The following is an 18,814-nucleotide window of genomic DNA, read 5'->3' on the forward strand; positions in this document are numbered from 1 at the left end:
AAATCTTCCATGATAAAAAAAAATGTTAAAAGAATTTACAGCTAGAAAACCAGCACTACAAAAGTTCCTTGGCAAAATATTCCATGAAGAGGAAATGAATAACAATTTTTCAAAAATCAGCAGAGGAAGGTAATACCCTAAAGGAAAAAACTAATCAAAGAAGAAAACACGTCAAGTTAAATAACAAAAATAAACAAATATGGCTGGGAATATAAACCATGTCTGAATAATAAACCTGAATGTTAATGGCCTAAACACATCAATCAAAAGACAAAGGCTAGCAGATTGGATTTTTAAAAAAAGACCCAACAATATACTACCTTCAGGAGACTTATCTGATAGGAAAAGACATACATAGAGAGAAGGTGAAAGGCTGGGAAAATTCAATCCACTCACATGGACTGCAGAAGCAAACAGGGGTTTTCATCCTCATATCAAATAAAGTAGACTTGAAGCCAGAGTTAATAAAAAGAAATAGAAAAGGACATTTTATACTGCTCAAGGGAAACATACACCAACAAGAGATAGCATATATATATATATATATATATATATATATATATATATATCCCAAACAATGAACAATTGGATGAACAATCTATGTTCATCAAATAAATTCTTCTCAAGTTCAAGACTCAAATTGACCACAAAACAATAATCTTGGATGACATTAACAAACCTCTCTCACCACTGGATAAATCTTTGAAACAAAAGTTGAACAAAGAAACTATAGATTCTCAATAATACAACCAATAACTTTGACTTAACTGACATATATAGAATACTTCATCTTTGATCAAGCAAATAAACTTTCTTCTCAGCAGGACATAGATCCTTCTCTAAAATAGACCATATACTATGCCACAAAGCAACTCTTAACAAATACAAAAAAGTATAGATATTACCCTGCATTTTATCAGATTATGATGGAATGAAATTAGAAATTAATGATAAAATAAAAAATAAAAACTACTCCAACACTTGGAGACTAAACAAAATGCTACTGAATGAACATTGGGTTACAAAAGACATCAAGGAGGAGATTAAAAAATTCTTAGAGGTAAATGAGAACATGGACACAACATGTTGAAATCTCTGGGACACTGAAAGCATTACTAAGAGGAAAGTTCATTGCATGGAGTTCATTCCTTAAAAGAAGAAAAAGTCAACAAATAAATGACCTCACATTACATCAGAAAGCCCTAGAAAATGAAAAACAAATCAACACCAAAAGCAGTAGAAGGCAAAAAATAATTAAAATTAGAGCTGAAATGAATGAAATTGGAAAAAGAAAAAAAAGAAAAGAAATAACTGAAAAAATTGACAAGGGGTTGAGAAAATAGCTCAGTTGGTAGAGTGGTTGCCTAGCATGCACAAAGCCCTGGGTTCAATCCGCAGCACCACCTAAAAACAAAACAAGAAAGAAAAAAAATTGACAAAACAAAAAGTTGGTTCTTGAAAAAATAAACAAAATTGACACTTAGCTACGCGAACAAAGAGAAGGAGAGAGAAAACTCAAATTACTAACATACGTGATGAAAAAGGTAATATCACAACAAACACTACAGAAAATAGAGGATAATTAGAAGTTATTTTAAAAACTTATACTCTAATAAAATCGAATACATGGAAGGCATTGACAAATTTCTTAAGTCATATAATTTACTCAACATGAATCAGGATGATATACACAATTTAAACAGACCAATATCAAGCAATGAAATAGAAGATGCCATCAGAAGCCTACTAAAAAAGAAAACCACATGACTGGATAGATACAGAGCTGAGTTCTACAAGACCTTTAAAGAAGAACTAATATCAATACTCTTTAATTTATTTCAGGAAATAGGAAAAACGAGGGAGTATTTCCAAACTCATTCTATAAGGCCAATATCACTCTGATTCCAAAACCAGGTAAAGTACACATGAAAGAAAGAAAACTTCAGACCAAGATCTCCAATGAACATAGATGCAAAAATTCTCAATGAAATTCTGGAAAATGGAATACAAAACATATCAAAAAGATAGTGCACTATGGTCAAGTGGGATTCATCCCAGGGATGCAAGGTTGGTTCAAATATGGAAATCAATAAAATTAGACATCAATGTCAATTAGACATCAATAGTCTAAAGATAAAACTCATATGATCATCTCAATAGACACAGAAAAAGCATTTGACAAAATGCAGCATCCCTTTATGTTCAAAACACTAGAAAAACTTGGGATAACAGGAACATATCTCAACATCATAAAGGCTATCTATGCTAAGCCCCAGGCCAACATTATTCTAAATGGAGAAAAATTGAAGGCATTCCCTCTAAAAACTGAAACAAGACAAGGATGCCCTCTTTCACCACTTATATTTAACATAGTTCTTGAAACACTGGTCAGAGCAATTAGACAGATTAAAGAAAATAAATGGATAAGCATAGGAAAAAAAAACCTTAATTAGCACTATTTTATGATGATATGATTCTATACCTAGAAGACCTAAAAAGATTCACCAGAATACTTCTAGAGCTAGTAAATGAATTCAGCAAAGTAGCAGGATATAAAATCAACACCCATTAATCAAAAGCATTTCTGTATATCAGTGACAAAACCTCTGAGAGGAAAATGCAGAAAACTACCCATTTACAATAGCCTCAAAAAATAAAATACTTGGGAATCAACAAAAGAGGTGAAAGATTTATATAATGAAAATTACAAAACCCTAAAGAAAGAAATCAAAGAAGACCTTAGAAGATGAAAAGATCTAACTTGCTCTTGGATAGGCAAAATTACTATTATCAAAATGACCATATTTCCAAAAGCACTATACAGATTTAATGCAATTCTGATCAAAATCCCAATAATATTCCTCAAAGTAATAGAAAAAGTAATCATGAGGGGCTGGGGATGTGGCTCAAGCGGTAGCACGCTTGCCTGGCATGCGCGGGGCACTGGGTTAGATCCTCAGTGCCACATAAAAATAAAATAAAGATGTTGTGTCCACCAAAAACTAAAAAATAAATATTAAAAAGCCTCTCTCTCTCTCACTCTCTCTCTCTCTCTAGCTCTCAAAAAAAAAAAAAAAAAAAAAGAAAGAAAGAAAGTAAAAGCAATCATGAAATTCACCTGGAATTATAAGATAACCAGAATAGCTAAAGCAATTCTCAGCAGGAAGAGTGAAGCATGTGGCATCACTATACCAGACCTTAAACTATACTACAGAGCAATAGTAACAAAAACAGCACGGTATTGGCACCAAAACAGACCAATGGTACAGAATAGAGGACACAGAGACGAACCCATAAAATTACAATCTTATATTAGACAAAGGCACCAAAAACATACATTGGAGAAAAGATAGCCTCTTCAACAAATGGTCCTGGGAAAACTGGAAATCCATGTACAACAAAATTAAATTAAACCCCTATCTCTCACCATGCATAAAACTCAACTCAAAGTGGATCAAGGACTTAGGAATACAACCAGAGACCCTGTGTCGAATAGAAGAAAAAGTAGGCCCTAATCTTCATCATCTGGGATTAGGGCCCAACTTCTTTAATAAAACTCTGATAGTGCAAGAATTAAAACCAAGAATCAATAAATGATATGGACTCAAACTACATAGTTTTTTATCAGCAAAAGAAACAATCTGTGAGGTGAATAGAAAGCCTATATCTTGCTAGTAAATTTTTACCCCCAAACACATCAGATAGAGTCCTAATCTCTAGGGTATATAAAGAATTCAAAAAGCTAAACACCAAAAAACAAATAACCCAGTAAATAAATGGGTCAAGGACCTGAAAAGACAATTCTCAGAAGAGGATATTCAATCAATCAACAAATATATGAAAAAATTTTCATTATCTCTAGCAATTAGAGAAATGCTAATCAAAACTACTCTAAGATACCATCTCACTCCAGTCAGAATGGCGGCTATTATGTATACAAACAACAATAATTGTTGGGGAGGATGGTGGGGAAAAAGGTACACTCATACATTGCTAGTAGGACTGAAAATTGATGCAGCCAATATGGAAAGCAGTATGGAGATTCCTTGGAAAACTTGGAATGGAACCACCATTTGACCCAGCTATATCTCTCCTCCATCTATACCAAAAGGACTTAAAAACAGCATACTACATGGACATAGCCACATCAATATTTATAGCAGCACAATTCACAATAGCTAAACTGTGGAACCAACCTAGATGCCCTTCAATAGATGAATGGATTAAAAATGTGGAATATATACATATATACTCAACAATAGAAGAAAATAAAATCATGGCATTTGCAGGTAAATGGATGGCATTGGAGAAGATAATGCTAAGTGAAGTTAGCCAATCCCAAAAAGATAAATGGTGAATATTTTCTCTGATATAAGGTGACTGACACATAGTGGGGTAGGGAGAGGGAGCATGGGAGGAATAGGTGAATTCTAGATTGGAGAGGGATGGGAGGGGAAGGGAGGGGGCAGGGGATTAGCAATGATGAGGAATGTGATGGTCATCATTATCCAAAGTACATGTATGAAGACATGAATTTGTGTGAACACACTTTATATACAACCAGAGATATGAAAAATTTTGTTCTATATGTGTAATAAAAATTGTGATCCATTTTGCTGTCATGTATTTAAAAAATAAAAGCAATTTGAAAATAAATAAATAAATTTTAACTTTGAAAAAAGAAAAAGAAGGACATCATATAATGAAATAACAATCAATTATCAGGATATAACAATAATAAATATACAGGTACCCAACAGCAGAGCACCTAAATATGCAAGGTGGACACTGACAGATCTGAAAGCAGACACAGATTGCAACACATTTACATTAATACTCTTCAACCTACTACATTCAATTTTGAACAGAAAATCCTGAAAGAGAACCAATATAGCAAAAACAGCTGCCTTTAACAATACTATAGACCAAAATGACATTCTATTCGGCAACCACAAAATGCACAATCTCCTCAAGTGAACACAGAACATTCTTCAGGATAGGTCATATCTTAGGCCACAAAACAAATGTAAACAAATTTAAGAAAATGAAAATCATGCCAAGTATATTTTCCACGGCCAGTGGTATGAAAACTGAAATCAGTAAGAGAGAGAAAAGCTGAAAGGTTCACCAGTAGGTGCTATTTGGCCCACTCTTGAACTTTATTAAAGAAGAAATCAATAGAAAATAGAGATAAAGTAAAAAAAAAAATCCAAGACACAATATAACGACACTGGAATACAGGAGAAGCTGTACTAAGATGGAAGCTTACAGGAATAAAAGCATCAAAAAAAAAAAAAGTCTGAAAAGCCGAAAACTAAACCTCAAGAAAAAAGAAAATGAAAACCTGAATTAGGCCCAAATTTAATAGAATAAATAAGATAATAAATATGTGGAGAGAAATAAATAAAATAGAGCAGAAACAATAGAAAAATCGATAAAACACAGAGTTCGTTGAAAAGATAAAATTGACCAGCCTTAGCTAGACTAACATAGAAAATAATAAATAAGTCTCAAATAAATAAAATCAGAAATAAAATAAAAAGGAGAGATCATAACTAATGTCATAAAAATAAAAGTATTATGAGTCTACTATAAATAATTATTAGACAAAAAATGGAAGACATAGACATGATAAATTCCTAGAAATACATATCCTACCAAAACTCAATCAACAAGAAATTGAAAATATGAGCAGGTAATGACTATTGGGGGTCTGCCTTGAAGCCAGTTGACCATGAAATGAAACTTCTGAAACCACAAGTCAAAATTAATCTTCCTTCCTTTTAAGTTGTTTGTGTCAGGTATTTTGTCTCAGCAATGTACAACTAACCTAAGTAGGATTTTTATACATAAAGACAAAAAAAAAAGCCTAATGCTCATATGAAACTACAAAAGACCCCCAAATAGCCACAACAATATTCAAGATTAAGAATAAAGCTGAAAAGATAGCTATCTACACTAATAGAATCTAGAGAACATAAATAAATGTATACATATGTGGCCAACTGTTCTTCCAAAGAGGGACCAATACAATGTAGAAAGAATTTTTTTTCTTTAACAAATAACGTTAAGGAAACAATAACTACATGCAAAAGAAAAATAGTGGGCATTTATCTTACACCACACCCAAAAATCTTCTCAAAATGGATTAAAGACTTTGGTATAACACTTGAGAATGTAAAGACCTGGAAAAGAATATGAGATTTCTTCATGACCTTCGTTGGCAATAATTTTATAAACATGATACCAAAGAACACATAAAAAAGAAATAATAATAATAATAATTGATTCTACATCACAATAGAAAGCTTCTGCACAAGGGAGAAGCAAGTCAAGAGTGAAAAGGCAGCCAATGCAAGAAATAGGCTTGCATGATGGAAACATGGAACACAGTACTGGATAAGACAGTCATGACTATGGTTAATTTCCACTATGCTGCTTCCCAACATTAATATCAGGAAATTTTAAAACATGTCCATTCCAGGAATGAAAAAAAACAAGGATTTTCGTGTTAAACATAGATGATTTTTTTTTTTTTTTGGCTTTTGCACTAAGTGTATATTGAAACCATCTGCTATTTGGACTATAACTCTGAATTAAGACTGCAGAAGGTCAATGGCTGTGATCAGAATATTAAAGCTATTTCATAGAATGTTTTGCAAATGTTCATTAAATTTTAAAATGTCATATGAAAGAATCAGATATGTTAAAATCTGGCAAACTTTTTAAAGCGAAAATGGGAGTTAAAAGTACAGTGAAAAATTGATGCTATAAAAAAGAGATAAGAGACCTGAAGTCAAAAAGGGACCATGTCCCTGGTTCATGTTGCTGCAGTACACTGGTCTCCCTATGTTTCTCTGCCATGTCAGGCATACGCCTCCCTCTAGTATCCAGCCCGGACTGTTCCTTCTGCCTGAGATGTTCTCTCTATGTCCTCATGGATTTGTTCCTCCACCTTTAAGAGTCTGGCTCCAATGTTAATGCCTCTGCCAGGCCTTACTTAAAACTCTATTTAAAATTACAAGAAGAGTCTCCCAACAGCAATACCGAAACCACTCCACACTTTTTTGAAAGGAAATATATATATGTATATATAAGGATATGTATACATACATAATTTATTTATTACTTAGTAATTTCATTCATTTTCTGTTCCCTGCTCCCCCCAAATACACACACAAGACACACTGTATTAAATTGAACTGAATTGAAATTCTCTAGTAGGCAGGATATCTTTCTCTTACATTTTCCACATTAGAGTCATGCTATCTGATAAGCATTCCATACGTGTTTGTTGAATAACACAGAATCAGTCTTAGTACCTGAAATGCCACCTTTCCAATGATGATCATCATGCAACTGACATGTCTTTGAACAGCAAATTTGAGAACTCTTAATGATGGGAAAACGATATGTTTTCCTTCCATCTAGAACCAGGAAATCAAATGGTAGATTTTTTTATTATTCTGATATGTTATATATGACAACAGAATGCATTATAATTCATATTACCCATATAGAGCACAATTTTTCATATCTCTAGTTGTATAAAAAGTATTTTCACACCATTCATGTCTTCATCCATGTACTTTGGATAATGATGTCCATTTCATTCCACCATTATTTCTAAACTCATACCCCTTTCCTTCCCCTCCTACCCCTTTTCCTTACCTAGAGTTCATCTGTTCCTCCTATGCTCCCCCTCCCTACCCAACTATGAAACAGCTTGATACTGGTTGTTCTAATGAATCATAATAATAGTCATTATTTATCAGGTGGTTAGTATGTGCCCAATACTATTAAAACATTCATGAACTAGATTTCTTTTTAAAGTCATGTTTGTTGAGATATAATTTATATATGGTACAATTTGCCCTTTTTAGTTTTATAGTTATATGAATTTTGACAATACAAATATAAAAAATGACAATGTACTATATATGGATATATAGTACTAATGTCAAGATACAGAAAATGTTACCTTGTTCTCCTTTACTTCTTTTTTTAACAAATGGAGAAATTAATTTTAATATATTTTCACTTAACCCAATGGATTACCAACATAATTTGCAAAGAAAATAATTGTTAGTAAGATATTTCATGTTCATTTTATTTGTCCTAGTAATTCTTTGGAATATAATGTCTATTTAACACATAGCACACCTCAATTCAGACTAGACACATTTCAAATACTCAGTAGCCTCATGTAACCAATGGCTGCCATATAGACTTTTTTCTCCATCTTTCACCTTTTGGTGAGACTTATGCTGTAGGCTACATGATAAGTCCCCTTGTTATGTGGTTTCTTGTTGGGTTCCATCAGAAAGGGACACCAAAGAAATGAACTTAGAATATGCAAGAGTAGAATGAGGTGTTTTATTTCTCCCTATAAGACTCTATTAGACTGTGAGTTGGTTTCTTCATGTTTTGGTGGGAATAACTTCAGTTAGGTCATCTTCTCTTACAAGGTTTTTATAATGGCTCTCTCTTTTCACCTCCTATCTCTTCAAGTCTACTGAAGGAAAGGTGCTTAACAAAATTTGTTGGTTTCCCTCAACCTTGTCCTTACCTTTATAAATACCTTATTAAGTTATTTTTACACTGAGTGAACTTTTTCATCCTTGAATCTTCAATAACGGATTTTTAATTATAAGAGAGTAAAATATACCTCATCTCATATCACAGGCAATGTATATATATACATACCATATTAATTATATGTTAAAATATAACATAAAATGCTAAAATTTTAAAGAAAATATTTGTGTAATTTTGTGAATAGAAATGGAAAATTAAAAAAAAACAAAATAAATAAAAACCTGAAAATTAGATGATATTGTAGTTAAAATTTTTATGTGCAAAAATTTATCAAAAAGGGTTGAAAGATATGAATTATATTACTGGTCATTTTTGTTTATTTTTGGTATTTAACTTAACTTGGTTTCTCCTTTGGTTAGCTTTTGCAGATTTTCATTGTTGTTTTTCATTTCCTCCTCATGGACTATTTTGCCAATAATGTTCTATAGTGCAGGCTTTTTTTTCATAAATTCTTTAGCTTTTGTTTATCATGGAAGGATTTTATTTCATCATCAAATTTGAAGCTTAATTTTGCTGGATGTAAGATTTATTGTAAGCCATTACCACATTTTTATTTCTCTTTAATTATTCCCCAGGAACTTTTTGCAACACCTGGTTATTTAAAGCACAAGAGGAGGTAAGAACCTATTTCCACAAGCTCTGTATTCCTCAGGGAATGGCTGGGCTTAGGATTTCATTGTGAATAATTAAAATTACAAAAGTATCTTATGTGCTGAAGAAGTACTTTAATAATAACAGGGAAGGGGTTCTCAAATCACAAAAGGCCATGATGTAAGTAAATAAACAGAAAAGGTTACCTTCATATGGGCTTTTATCTTGACCATAAACATGAGTATTGAAACAAAAGAGCAAAAAAGCTTTTCAAATTTACTCTTCAGAATTCATGGCACGTTACAAACTGCAGGCAGGGTCCAATTCTCAGAAGCCCCTCACATGCTTTCCACCCTCTGGTGTGCTATTTTACTTCTCTTGCAGAACTTTCTTCTCAGCACATACCACCACGTGAGTTAAAATTTTCCATACCATGCAGCAACAAGTGTCAACTGTTGTGCATCTTCTTGCTCTGAATATGTAAATATTTGGTTCAAACAAAATTCAGAAACAGAAGCTTAAAAATAGTAATTTTCTTTTGTTTTAGAGTCTAGGGAACATTTTTATCTAGCTTTCTTATCATTTAAAAATATTATTGAGTATTATTTACAAGGAGGCCTGGGGGTTTTGTGTGAAAATGTATAACTGATAAACTTTTAGAGGTAGATTTATTATCAATATTATCTTAATTCTGTTGCTGGTTCAATGAAAGAAAAATGGAAATCTCTGATTCCATTCTAATATCTTATCTGTGCAACCATCATGTTGCTATCAGTTTCATTAGTTTAATATGCTTGGGTCTTATGTGAAACTATCCTCTTTAGAATACTAATCCATTTTGCATCTGTGTGGTTTTTTATTGGTGCACTATATAACCTTTGGATTGCAACTTTAGTATCCCTGACAAACATTACAACAGAAGATTCAAGCAGGGTGAGTATTGTCTTTGGTTTAATGTATGATGGTAGGGTTTCAATTTCACTGAATTAAGTAAGTAGCTACAGAAGCATCCTGAGAAATTAGGAAATAGGACAGAAAATAAAGGACTAAAACAAAAATGAATTAATTTTTTTAGTCAAATGAGTTATAAAGAAATTTAATAGCTACTAAGACTTGTGGGGCAGCTAAGTGAATATTTGCTTCAATAACAGATTGCAACATTAATCATATGAAAGCATTCCCTAGGTAAGGACATCTTTGAATCATTTTAATATTAATTGTCTCATATTAAAATGAGACAAGTATTATTAAAGTTCTGCCTTCTCTCTGCCTAACCATATATTCACAATACATGTCTATAATTTAAAGGTTTAAACTTGTAATAATCTTGACAACAAGATTCACCTTGCTGTCTCCAGAATAAAATGGCACTCATACTTCCTCCAATACTGTACAACATTCTACCCTGATAAAAATGATTCAGTCATTCAGGATAATAAAAAATTAAGTAAGGAATTTGTTTTAACCTTACTACATGGATCACATTCAATCAAAGGAGAATCTATATCCATAAAAACAAAAATACAAACAAAAGAAGCTTCTTATTTCAGAAATTATACTGTGTGCCATACTACCATACTTCTCTACCTGCTGTGAAGTGATTGACAGATGAAACAAATAAATTGAATCACCAGGCTGCATTCATACTTCACACATTCTGCATCATTCCACAAGTAATGAGATAAGGTTGATCCTCAACATTCTTTGGGATTGGTTCCAGAATGCCCTGTGGATACAAAAATCCCCAGATATTCAAGCCCCTTGAAATAAATGTAGTATTTGCACATAATCTGCACATTTTCTCCCATATGCTTTAAATCACCTAGAGATAATTTATGATACATAATATGATGTAAATATTATGCAAATGATTGTTAGACTGTGATGTTTGAGGAACAATGAAAAGGAAAAATAGCTATTCTTAGAGCAGATGCAAATTTTTCTAACATTTCCATCTGCAGTTTATTGAAAACATAGCTGTGGAACCCACAGTTACAAAGGGAAGACTGTATCAACAAAAGTCATTTCACTTTAAACACTAAATGTGATAGCCAAGAGCAGGGTCCTAAGCAAATAAGGCACATAACAGTTAAACTTCATCTCTGTGACAACAGACTGTGAGGGGGTGGCACAAGTGCGTGAAGCAAGAAATCATGTTTCAAGGTTGTTTCAACAGAAAAGACCTACAATGGCTATAACAAGTACTAAAGTGTTTTTATACCAAAAGGATGCAAAGGAATAAGTACAGAAATCAGCTATTAAGAAAATAATATGAAAACCACACACAAACACACTCACACAAAATAAAAACCCAACTTCTGTCCATTTCACAATGTGTTTTGCCTTGCTTTGTTTTGGCACTAGAGAAAGAACCCAGAGGTGTTTTACAACTGAGCTACATATCCACACAACTTTTTTTTTTCAGTCAGGGTTCTCACTAAATTGTGTAGGTTGGTCTTAACTTGCAATCACACTGCCTTAGACTCCCAAATCACTGGAATTACAGGTTAGCTCTTTGGCAGCAAAATTGTTCACATTATATATTGTAGATGTTGAGAAAAATTTCTCTTCTAGGTCATTAGCCCCAAGTAGCAGATCTCATTTTCACATTCACATGGAAATCAATCAAAATTTTCAAGCAGAGAATTTCAGGTATAAAAGTGTAGGACTCTTCCCCACAACATGCAGCTGAAATCACCATTCTTGATAAACAAACAAAAAAACACGTCTTAAACACCAAATATGCAATGAATATTATATAAAAACCATATATTTTATCCCTGAAAAGTCCTTTTAACCATTTTACAATACCATAAAAAGGCAAAAAGAAGAATATGCCCAGCTTCATTAATTCTATTACCATGAGTCAGGACCTTAGGAAATGTTTTAATGTAATACTTCACTTGCTACCATTATCAATATGACCAATTTTTTAAAATTTTTTATTGTTGGTTGTTCAAAACATTACAAATTTCTTGATATATCATATTTCACACTTTGATTCAAGTGGGTTATGAACTCCCATTTTTACCCCATATACAGATTGCAGAATTACATCAGTTACACATCCATTGATTTACATATTGCCATAGTAGAGTCTGTTGTGTTCTGCTGCCTTTCCTATCAATATGACCAATTTTAATAAATTATCTTTATATTATGCTTTAGAAAGAACTTCATATGCACTGAGACTATGTGATAAACATATAGCAATTTACAGAAATGGAGATGAAGCAACTTACCAAACTATAAAGATGCACCACCTTATTTTGTCTTTGTATTATTATCTGTAACTTACAAAATAAAATTTTACTCTTGAGAAAAAGGTTGTGGAGACTACTGTCTTATTGCTTTTAACAGACACTTCATTGTTTATAATTTAATGAAAAAATATTTAAAAGAATAGACCACAATGAATCATATATATATATATATGTATATATATATATATATATATATATATATATATATATATGTAATTATGATGCACTAATTAAAATAATAAATGTGATTAATAAAGCAGAGCAAGAAATCAGGGGAAGGGAAGTACTGGGGAATGAGAGTGATCAGATTATATGATGGACATATATTAATATGGCATAATGAATTCTATTTTATGTATATATAATTATAATGAACCAGTGCAATAAAAATAATAATAAAGTAATTTGGTGTTTCCAGGAAAAAACAAAATACAACATTAAATGACAATAACCTCTGTCATCTCAGTGACTTCTACACCAATGAATGGGTCCAACCAAGAACACACACTCTCTGTTACCCACTTCATCCTCATGGGCTTTCCTTCCAGCCCAGAAATACAGCTCCTCTACTTTGGGCTCTTCTCCATGACCTACATTCTGACCCTGATGGGGAACACAGCCATTGCCTGTGCTGTGAGGGGAGACCGGCGCCTTCACACCCCCATGTACATCTTTCTGGGCAATTTCTCTCTCCTGGAAATATGCTATGTCACTTCCACCGTCCCCAACATGTTGACCAACTTTCTCTCCTCAAGCAAGTCCATCTGTGAGCTGTTTTGCACAATTTTACTTCTTCTTCTCCTTTGGTTGTGATGAGGGCTTCTTCCTTTGCATCATGGCCTTTGACAGGTACCTTGCCATCTGTCGTCCTCTGCATTACCCACGCATCATGACCAGACAGCTGTGCATTGGCCTCGTCATCTTTGGATGGTCATGTGGGTTCATCCTCTTTATAACCCCAGTTGTTCTCATTTCACAGTTACCCTATTGTGGTCCAAATATCATCAACCATTTTGTGTGTGATCCTGTCCCATTGATGATGCTGTCCTGTTCTGAAGACTCCACCACCCAGTTCATTTACTCTGCCTTCAATGCTTTCTTCATGATTGGCACTTTTCTCTTCATTCTTTGTTCTTATGCTCTGGTGATTCTAGCTGTGATCAGGATGCCCTCAGCAGCGAGCAAACACAAGGCTTTCTCTACTTGTGCTTCTCATCTAGCTGTGGTGGTCCTGTTTTATGGCTCTATTATGGTAATGTATGTTAGCCCTGGATCCAGACACCCAGTGGAAGTGCAAAAAATCATTACCTTATTTTATTCTGTGATAACACCCCTCTGTAATCCTCTAATTTATAGCCTGAGGAACAAGGAAATGAAAGCTGCCCTCAGAAAAGTCTTGGGGACTGAAATATTGATCATAAAACATAAATCAAACATCATAGCTAACTGAGTTCCTTCACAACCTACCTAATCAGACATGGTAGAGAACATTTTCTGGAATTTAATAATTTTGGTTAGGAAACTATTAATAAAGCCCCTTGTATCTTAAATATTACTCTTTACAATGATGGGTTAGCCTTGCTTAAGAAATAATATTATCTCAGAAAATTCATATATAGATCAGTTTCTAAAAGGCAGTATACATACAGTTTCAGAATTATTATTTCAAAATTAGGTGAACACATAGAAATGTAATATAGGTCCTATCCTTGTTTCCAAACTCATGCCACATGTACTGTTCTTCACTGGTCACCAAAATAGAGAAAAGATTTCTGTATGAAAAATGTCCAGCCATGCTGGTGAGATCTTGTCACTCCACCTCCAGAGAACACATGGTTTTACTGTAAGGATTTCAAAACAAACAAACTAATAACCTTAGCTAGATGTAAAATGGGAAGTCATATGACACCCATGGTACAGATTAGGAATTCAGTAGCTATTTTTTTACCCCAAAGAGATGCACTAAATGTAACGTGCTAGACACTCATCAGAATATCACTCTCTGTGCTAAAGTTAGTGTTGTGACAGGTTTGAGACCATATTCTATTTCACTGTTTTTGCTTTGAGACATATTTAAGAATTACAATATTCCTCTCTAAATATCTTTTCTTCTCTGGGAATGGAACCACCATTTTGACCCAGATTCTTCTCGGTCTATACCGAAAAGTCTTAAAAACAGCATTCTACAGGGACACAGCCACATCAATGTTTATAGCAGCACAATTCACAATAGCTAAACTGTGGAACCAACCTAGATGCTCTTCAGCGGATGAATGGATTTTTAAAAAAAAATGTGGCATATATATACAATGGAATTTTACTCAGCAATAAAAGAGAACAAAATCATGGCATTTGCAGGTAAATGGATGGAGTTGCAGAAGATAATGCTAAGTGAAGTTAGCCAATCCCCCCAAAAAACAAATGCAGAATGTTTTCTCTAATATAAGGAAGCTGACTCATAGTGGGGTAGGGAGGGGGAGCATGGGAGAAATAGATGAATTCTAGATAGGACAGAGGGGTGGGAGAGGGCAGGGGATTCAAAAGGATGCTGGAATGTGATAGACATCATTATCCAAAGTACATGTATGAAGACAAAAATTGGTATCAACATACTTTATATACAACCGGAGATATAAAAAATTGTGCTGTATATGTGTAATAAGAATTGTAATGCATTCCACTGTCATTTATTTTTAAAAAAATAAATAAAAAATTTAAAAAAAATTTTAAAGTAAATGAAATGCTTTGAACTAAGTGATAATAAAAGCTTAAAAATCAGGAAAAATATCTTCTTTAAAGTGTATATAATCACAATTGTTAGTTTGATAATACCTTTTATTTTAATCCTGGTCATCAATCCTCATTAACTCTCTAAAATACAATGAAAGACAGTCAGAAAATAAGATGGAATTTACAAAACTGCATTACAGCTGATAGAAAAACACTTACATTAGAAAGCAAGGTACAAGTGTAATGGTCTTCCTTAAATAAAGAAGAAAGAATTTGAGGTTGTCTGGGCTTTAAGAGAAAGTCTTTCTGAGCAGTTTCAAAAGAGAAGGGATATTGCTATGGTCTGGATCTAAAATGTCCCCCAAAGACTGATGAGTTGAAGGTGTAATCCCCAATGAAGAAATGTTCAATTCAGAGGTGAGTATTGGGAAGTGATTGGACCACGAGGGTTCTGCTCTCATAAATGGACTAATCAATTGATGGGTTCATAATTGAATGGACTATTTGGAAGTGGTAGAAACTTCCTAGGTAGGGCTTACTTGGAGGAAACAGATCACTGGGCCCATGGCCTGGAAGAGTGCATCTCATCCCCAGCCCTTCCTTTCTCTCTTTGTTTCCTGGCTGCCATGAGCTGAGCATCTCTGTTTCACTACATGCTGTCCACCATGACAGTCTGTCTTGCCAAAGGCCCAAAGCTATGGGGCCAGGTGACAATGCACTGAATCCTCTAAAACTGTGAGTCACAATAGATTTTTCCTATTTTAAGTTAATTATCTAGGTATTTTTGTCAGTGACAAAGATCTGACTAACCCAACCTTCTTGAAGCAGATTTTTTTTGTTGTTGTTGTTTGTTTTTTTTTTTTTACTTCACAGAAATAAAGTGAATAAAATGTGAATAATTTCTTGAACAAATCATTTTCATAGAAAAACAATTCACAACCTCACCCAAAATTTTTAGTGTAGTTGTAAGATGATGACATCTTCCTGATTATTTTAACTTTGAATTCACTTTAGTTTCCTAAGTTTCATTCATTCTATAGTCATTTTTCGTTCTGAGAAGATATTTAAAGGAGATGATAAATGTGTGGTATTTAGTTACGTATATTGTTAGCTGTGATTAAGGTGTGTGCATTTCTTCTGCGATGAACTTTGAACCAACAATTAACTAGGTTTTGCATATCTCAGACTATCTGTAGCCCAACAAAACTTTGACCTCATAATTCAGATTGTTGCCACTTAATGTGATGAAATCCAAATTAGTAACTCTTGTTAAATTTAGAAATTATTAATTAAAAATATAACAAAATTTGAACTTCATAGTGGTCTGATACATTTTTAGACACAAACTATTTATAAGGATATAAATAAAAATCTCTTCTACTCAGTAGATTATTTCTTGTCTCCCCACCCCCCTTAAACACTACCAAAATCTGAAGTTTTTTTAAGTTGACATTTTTTTTCAAACCATGTAAACACTTACTTTTCTCATAAGAAAATAACATCCTTACAGCCTGCTTCATTTATTTCAATAAAAAAACTATTTCTGAGTATTTATCAGCTTATATTAAAACAAACCACTTGTGCTCATGATCTACAAATTTTAAAGTATGTATCCAGACACAATACATGTGAAGAAAAAAGAGTGGGAAAATTCATATTTATCAATGTCATAGTAATAGGTTAGAAACTTATCTAACTGTTCCATAGTTTCATAATATCACACAATTGATAAATAATAGAGGAGAAAAAATTACTGTAGGATACATTTTTGTTGAACTTTTATTTTCACCTGCAAGTATATAGAACAGTTTAATGTAAAAATTAATACAAATTTACCATGTTATACTCAAAATTTATCACATACCTTTCACATCCCTATCTCAGTTTCTCAGAAACTGCCAGAGAACCCACAACTTATTAATGAATTTAACCTTGAAAGGTTATGGAGGTCAATACAGAGAAATGACCTCTGGCTTCAAGTGGGAAGTTAAGCAGGTTTCACACAACTTGCTAACTAAGAGAGAACCTCAGGCTTGGTTCACAATTTGTTGAGAATATGCCAAAAGACAAAAATTCACTCTACTAGGAGTGATTTATTCTAATTGCCAGTGATTGCTACTACATAACAGGAAGACAGAAGAAAGGAATGGAATGTAGAAGATGTACTGGTGCTTCTTTTGGCACTTTCATGCTCAGTGATAACATTGAACAAGAAAAAAATATATATATACAGCCTGACAAGGCAGAGCAACTAAGCTCTCAGAATCCTCAGAGATCAAGTTTAGGTTACCCCAGAGGGAAATGACGTAGACCATCTGAATTGTTCTCTGAAGATGAAGAGCTACAATAAATGGTAGAGGAGGAGATGATGAATATCTGTGGTCATTGGATCAAGTTTGGAGTTTAGTTTGAGACACCTCCAAAATATCTAAGTAAAAATATTATCTAGCAGTCAGATGAAAACATCATATAGCAGTTCTCTTTGGAAATTCTAAGGATGTACATTGTAATTTGATATAATTATGGCAAATAAGTGGTAACCAAAGTATGCAAGAATAAAATGGCCTACTTGAGAGCATAGCATAAAAGATTTGAAGGTGCAGCTAAACAACAACTTGCCGCAGTCGGGTGGAATTGAGCGCTGAGGAGTTCTGGCAGCGTAGAGAAGCAAAATTTCAGATCCTGTGGAGATAAAGTGTGCCAGACTGCCACCTGTGTCCCCACAGGGCACGGGACTGAGGACTGAAGTTTGGACTTAGTGGAGAAACAGCCCAGTTCCCTCCTCCTCACCGGACACCCCGGCCTGGAAACTGTCAGTCACCATCTTGGAAAATCTACCTCATCAGCTTTAGGCGGATCGCATGGGCAGCGAGATTGGCGACAGAACAAGTGTGTGACCCCCAGCCCCCACATCCACCCAGCTGGGATAACTCAAAAATTTTCTCACCAACTCTTGGTGGGCTGGGCATGAAAATCAAAGCCGAGTGAAACTGAAAAGGTGCCTGATCTTCAATTCCTCCTCCCCCCCAACTGCAATAACCAAAACCTTTCTCGCCAACTCTCGGTGGGTGTGACTATCAGAGGGAATAAGTCAGAATAGGTTGCCGGTTTCCAACTCCCTCTCTCCACAGCTGTGATGACTGGGTGACTATCCAACAAAGAGAGTGCTCAGTTGATCACGAGTGCGGGGCGGCCAGGGCAACGCATACCCAGAGTGAAACCAGAGCTGTGGAGAAGAGTCCCAGTAATTAGGGCCTGGCGGGCAGGAGAAGTGAGGGTCATAGAGACCGGGAGCAACCCAAAGAGACCTGGGATTGGAGAGGCTCCGGGCAGGGGAGAGAGAGCAGCCCCACACGAATTGCTTCCTACATCCTGAGAGCAGAGACTCAACCTGGAGTGCACAATGCCATCTACTGGAGGAGAAAAAAACAGAATTATAAGAGTGCATTTTTTTCTCTCTTTCTTCTTCTTTTATTTGTACTTCTCTTCCTACTTCTCTTCCCCTCCCAACCTCCCAAGCATTACTACTTCTACTACGTGTAACTTACTAAATGCAATTGGGTGAATGTTTCTATGCTTTTTTATAGTCCTCCCAAGTACTTAGCTACTCCCAAATACTCCTGTCTATTCTC

At 34.2% G+C, this 18,814-nt stretch overlaps 1 protein-coding gene across 1 annotated transcript; it reads left to right on the plus strand.

Moving 5' to 3' along the window:
• Window positions 1-12,932: 12,932 nt before the first annotated feature.
• Window positions 12,933-13,902, plus strand: LOC124104759 (olfactory receptor 11G2-like). Its single transcript, XM_046461855.1, is given in 2 exon segments — window positions 12,933-13,216; window positions 13,218-13,902. Coding segments are annotated over 2 exon segments (969 nt in total).
• Window positions 13,903-18,814: the final 4,912 nt, after the last annotated feature.

This window comes from Marmota monax, unplaced genomic scaffold, assembly GCF_021218885.2.
Source record: "Marmota monax isolate L192 unplaced genomic scaffold, Marmota_monax_Labrador192_F-V1.1 WCK01_AAM20220418_F8-fsc00001, whole genome shotgun sequence".
NCBI classification, from domain to species: Eukaryota; Metazoa; Chordata; class Mammalia; order Rodentia; family Sciuridae; genus Marmota; species Marmota monax.